This window comes from Mus musculus, chromosome 3 (genome assembly GCF_000001635.26).
Source record: "Mus musculus strain C57BL/6J chromosome 3, GRCm38.p6 C57BL/6J".
Lineage (NCBI taxonomy): Eukaryota > Metazoa > Chordata > Mammalia > Rodentia > Muridae > Mus > Mus musculus.
In genome coordinates, this window is record NC_000069.6 from 3,654,251 (window position 1) to 3,660,250 (window position 6,000).

Consider the following 6,000-nt stretch of genomic DNA (forward strand, 5'->3'; position numbering starts at 1 on the left):
CTTCTTCTTCTTCTTCTTCTTCTGCCTTTCATCTTTGTTGGTCAATTCTTTCAATTCACTTTTTGTAAATGTTTACCTGACTTCATCACTTGGGGATCAAGGAAGAAGAAAACTATACTGTGTCAACTGCCTGAACTAAAGAAAAGATAACAGTGATCCAGTACAGACAGAAAAACTTACTGAGATCAGTGGTTCAACACAAAGACATCAGTTATTAGGTAGTAGTTTCTAGATGAAAGGTTGAGATTAAAGTTTGTTTATGCAGGTATTTACAGAGAATTGTAATTATCATGGTAACTAGAATTATAATCATATGGTTGTATTATTGTAGTGCATTTTAACTAAGCCATGGCAACTAGAATTCCTGCATATCATAATTGTGCCAAATGAGGCTACTTATGAAAGTTCTTTAGAATTCAAACAATCAATGTATTATAGTTGTTTGTGACTATGGTAACAACACATTAGTGCAGATTTAATGAAGGTTCTACTTTTCTAAGCTACTCTGGGGATAGAAATTCTATTTGACAAGGAATCTAGAATTAACTGGTTAATTGCATGTTATTCAATCTTCATCGCTGTGGTGGTACTGGAGAGAAACTCTTCAGGAGCAAAGAGTTGTTTTGGTGAATAATTTCAGCTTCTTAGTTCTTCCTAAGCCCCAGGGCATATGCTAAGACAACATAATGGGCAGGGCTTTGTACAGTAGAACCTTTAATTTCACAGCAACCAAGAAAAAAAAAAGAGCAAAAAGCAGTAATAGGTCAGGAATAAAGTACCTTCCAGAGATATTCCCTAGAGATCTATTTCCACACCTGAAGTTTCTACCATGCCCCAAATATCACCAGCTTAAGATGAAGCTTTTTACATGTGGTCTGTGGGAAATGCTTCATATAGAAATCATAAAATGTTTTTTATGAATTTGTGCCTATTAATGCCACATTTACTTTTGATCTGTTGCCTTTGAATACTAAAACAGCTACCTAACTGCATTGATTTTAAATTATTGTGATATAGTTTTATGCATATTTGCATTATCTATTGACTATATAGTAGACTTTAATAACTATTCATAATGTTTGTGCAGCAAGATGCTCCATGTAATTGCATAATTTGGGAGTTCCACTAGGCTTTCAGCCTATGTATGGCTAAGAAAGCTGAAGTCATTTGGCCCTTAAGAGATGAGTATTGATGAACATTCGATTGAGGGTCAGAGATAAATAATTGTTAACAAGAATCTATAAATTTTAGAAATAATATGGAATATTTATTATACTTTCCATTAGCAAATAGTAATTGAACAAAATAATGGATTTATGACATATATATGTACATATATATATATATATATATATACACATATGTGTATATATATATATAAAGATTTTTTTTAATAATAACCCATCTGTTGCTCATTCTTACCCTCTTGTAATGCTGTTTCATTTATAAATTTTAGAGTACAGAAAAAAGAAAAGCCCAGCATCAGGCCAGAAAAGTTGCAGAATTCTGTCCTAGAAACTAGTTATTTATAAATGCAGAGATTGCAATACATTAGCAGCACATTAGTCATTGAAGGCATCAAAGGTAGAGTTTGATAACTTGACTGGTCATAGATTCCTTCACCTTTAAAACACTAGAGTTCAACATTTAAGATTTCAGGATCCTTATTGCTATTCTTTTTCTCTGCTCAGAAGAACGTTTATGAGATTTACTTGTAAAGAAAAATTTAGATTTGTTTGTGCTTGCTCAAAATTGTTTCTATTATATGCAAAGCAAGATGTTAAAAACATCAACTAAAAAATTTAGGGTTTACTTGGTCTTTAGGGAAGATACCTAAATTTTTAAATCATCTGTTGTAATAGTCAAGGAATAATTAGAGTAGTAAATTTGCATATTTCTATTCAACCAAGGTACATTAAAAATGCCACTTTTTGAAGTAATTGTTAATCCATATTTAGCAGTAATATAAAGTATTAACAGGTACCAGCCAAATGGAGATTGTTCTTGTTTTTATTGAAATTCTTTAAAAATTGAAAAGTCTATACAGTTCATAATGTAAGCAAATAATTTATGCTATTTTTTGTAAAATTAAATAACTTCTTGTTGATTATTTTACAGTATGGTAAAATTTCACCAAAGGAATACTTTCCTACACAATAAAGTATTCAAACTTCACTGAAGAAATTGTTCAATTCAATTTTTTATATTCAATTACTTTCTATTAAATTATGCAGGTTTGCTCTTAACATTGAAGAGGAAAGACCAGGGCTACTCAATTGTAATAGAATTGTTAAGCAACAGACCAGCATGCTACAGACATTACAGACTGCAGCTTAGCTTTGAAAACTCTCATAAAGTTTACTTTTCATATCATCTAGTATTATGAACTAGTAGAAAGCAAGCCAATTATGTTTTAATTTTAAACATATCTTGACTGCAGAAGTTATGAAGATTGTTTCCAAATATTTGAGCAAAATAACCATGCTATGAATTCTCTTCACTACCTTATTTCTCCTGCGTGTTATGGAGATCATAGTATTCACAAATGCTATTATGAATGGCAAGAAACATCTTGAAGAGAGAATAGAGTGTTTATCATGCCCATTGATCATTTGATCATTGTTTAGCTGTATTTGGGAAGAGGGTGAGAATGCTCTGCCATTAGCATGCCAAAGGCTTGGTAACTCAATATACAAGTCAATAATTTACCTAAGAACTTTATTCAAAATATAGTAATGTAGGGCTTTGTGTGATGATGCAGAGTGACTGCTACTATCATATTCAATTCTCTGCTTCTTTTTCAGCAACTCCAGAGACCCCACTCCCTTCCCCACCACAAGGCTCTGGACAAGAACCGTACAAAATTACTGCAAATCAAGCTTCAGTCATTTCACATCAATCCCTCTCTAAGCAAAAGCAGCTGTGAGATGGGGCTTCCTTCTGAATAGCACTGCATAAATGTGAAACACATTTGTCTTCAAATATCTCAAGATGATACTTTTGTCTACTTCAGGCAAGGCTTCTTCATGGTGCTGTTATAAGATTCTATCCTGTTTTCTTGTTTGTAAACACATTTTGTTTATTGTTGCTGTGAAGTAAAGCTTTCATATGCTTTATTTTCCTATGTATATTTGGGTTTGAAGTGTATTGTTTCCAACTGTTCCTGCACTGTGCCTGAACCACTTATATATGACTTCCATGTTTTCATAATATTAACTTAAATCTGTAAATATTTGCTTTGTTATGATCTGATACAGAACTAAGTATTCTTTTTGTTAGATAAGAAATGCTAGTTAATATAAAAATCAACCAAGTTTTTTTGTTTCTTTTTGTTTGTTTTTGTTTTTGTTTTTTTTTAATAAAAAACAAATTGTAAACTTGAAGATTACAAAAGGATAAGCAGTGGCTGTAGAATAGAATATTTCTGTGATGGAGAATACATCAGGGACTGCTGAGGCCAGCAGTAAATGTGCCTATGTTAAATTCAGAGAAACAGCACCATTGTAAAGATGACAGGATATTTTTTGCAATATGACTGCACTTCAAGAGATCTGCTAAAGAAAAGTATGCTGCTTCTTTTAGTTAGCATAGAAGACAAAGGAAAACAAAGAAATATGAAACTGTATTTCAACCAAAAATGACATTCATTTTTTACTGTTGAGAAATCTGGAAAATCACCCATTCATTGGAACTTAGTGTGTCCCCATACCCAGTTCCTTGGGAAGACAAAGGAGTCTTTCTAGAGTAACCTGTGTTAGTTCAAGATATGCAAATATGGCAGAAAGGATGCTGGGAATCAAGTCACTGATTACATTTGTTCAACCCAGTTCTGGTTGGTGAATGTGTCACCAAAGAATACATTAAATTATTGTAGTATGCTTTTGAAAATATACAATGACTGATGATGGAATGTTATCTGTCATACTACTCTTAAATGTAAATAACAAGTTGTTGGCAGTACTTTCAGTGAGGAAGAGAGCAGTTTTGTACCTTTTATAATCCTCATATCTTCCCCTAAAATACTAAAGAAGATAAAATATACACTAGATATATTTTTATGACTTAGGAATTTTCACAACATAGAAATTTGCTGAAAATTTAATTCTAGATTGATAAGTAGCCCCAACTATTTGAGATAATCCATGGTTGGGATTTATTTTAAAAGCACTAAAAATCAACAATAACAATGTGTATCAGTGTTCTCTCTCTCTCTCTCTTTCTCTCTCTCTCTCTCTCTCTCTCTCTCTCTCTCTTTTTCTCTCTCTCTCTGCCTGTCTCTCTGTTTCTTTTTCTCTCTTCATGACTTTGTTGGTTTATTCCCTCTCTTATATTTACTAAAGTGGTAAAGTATGGTTGAATATACAGCTGTAAAATTTCTATAACATATATCAAGAGAAAAAAGTAACTGAACCTGTAGGATTTTGGATTAAAAGACTTCATGGATCTTCACATTTCTCAGATTATATGTCATACCCTCTACCTACCTAAAACTACAGACATCATTTTAGTATTAACTATCTTGGCTATAAAATAGAAATAATGGGACAGTTATCTGTAATTTGACAGCATCAATTGTATTTACTCAAATGCTATTATCCTCATGAAACTAAAATATAACATTGATGGAGGACGGGGAAAGAGAGAAAGAGATTCTTAATTCTGAATATTTTGAAACTGTATTCTTGTTTCATGAAATAAGCAAGTTAATTACTAAATTTCATGAACAGAAATATCATCTGTAGGTTTTTGTTTACTTGTTTATTGTAAATTCTTCAAAAAGACATAAATGGTCTATTTGGGATTATATATTTTATATATGGTATATAATACCATGACAAGATACTTTAAACTGGATAGAGTAAACAACAGGAATTTGTTTCTCATAGCTGTTCATGTTGGGAAGCTGAAGGTAAAGAATTATCTGATGCTCTGATTTATAGATAGTGATTTGTGAGACAGCTCTCAGGGACCTCTTTTATGAAAACAGGATTGCCACACATGTTGGCTCCACCCTCAGACCCTCCTCACCTGCTAGTTTTTTCACCTTTGTAGATCACTATATGTATGACTACATTTCAACATAAATGAGGAGGCATGTGCACATTCAAACCATAGCAAATAATTTTAAAACACAAAATTTATTTTTGATAAATAATACATCCATAATGATATACTAAACATATGTTTTAGAAACTACTACTAATAATTCTCTTTGAAAAACCACGGTCAGGGATTTTGTAATATACCATTTTTGTATACTGAACTTCTAGAAATGGTTGACAATGAAGAGCTGATGTTTTTAGCATGTTATCAAAATATTGTTAAAGAAAGTTATTGCTTTTATATAATACATTTCAGGTGATAGATATAAGTAATTTATTGTAAAATAAAAATTTGTTTTATAAATGCAAAATTATTTTTATAAATTTCTTTTTTGAAAATCAGAAATGAGTAGCTTTTTAAATGTTAAATATAGTTAAATTGAAATATTTCTAAACTGTAATAACTGTTTTACTGAACTTTCTAAATAAAAAGAGAAAAAATTAGCTGAAATGGGATGAATCATTAGTATTTAAAACTAGTTTTAGAATTTTAGAAGTACATTATCATTCGTATTTTCATTGGAATTTAATAATATGGATGGTCTTTAGATCATGGATGCAAAAAAAAAAGTTTATTTTTTCACATAGTTCCAAGAAATCATAGGCTTGGACTCTGCTACAAAAGATAATTCTTGTACATACCTCTATTTTATACCAACATTTGCTTTTTGATTTGGTTCTAATAATAGTAACTGAGTAACTGGCATGTGTGATCTAAAATGGCTTAAATGTCCTGTGCACATACCTCAGTACCTAAATTACTAACCTAGTATATTAGATAGACTATTTTCTATTTCTCTGATGAATCAAAAAATCCAAGGCTATTTATAAAAACAAGTTTGTTTATTTGTTTGTTTGTTTGTGGAAGTGTCCATCACCATTATGGTGGGGAAGGAAC

At 31.2% G+C, this 6,000-nt stretch overlaps 1 protein-coding gene across 2 annotated transcripts in view; it reads left to right on the top strand.

Annotated features, from left to right (window-relative positions):
• Hnf4g (hepatocyte nuclear factor 4, gamma) overlaps nt 1-5,550 on the top strand; it is a 151,771-nt gene extending 146,221 nt beyond the window's left edge. The window contains exon 10 of one of the 2 annotated variants that reach the window (NM_013920.2): nt 2,805-5,550. In NM_013920.2, the coding sequence (NP_038948.1) occupies nt 2,805-2,926 (122 nt within the window). In that variant the 3' untranslated portion in view covers nt 2,927-5,550. The remainder of the gene's footprint in view (nt 1-2,804) is intronic. The other variant, XM_006530072.3, reaches the window with a different exon arrangement.
• Nucleotides 5,551-6,000: the final 450 nt, after the last annotated feature.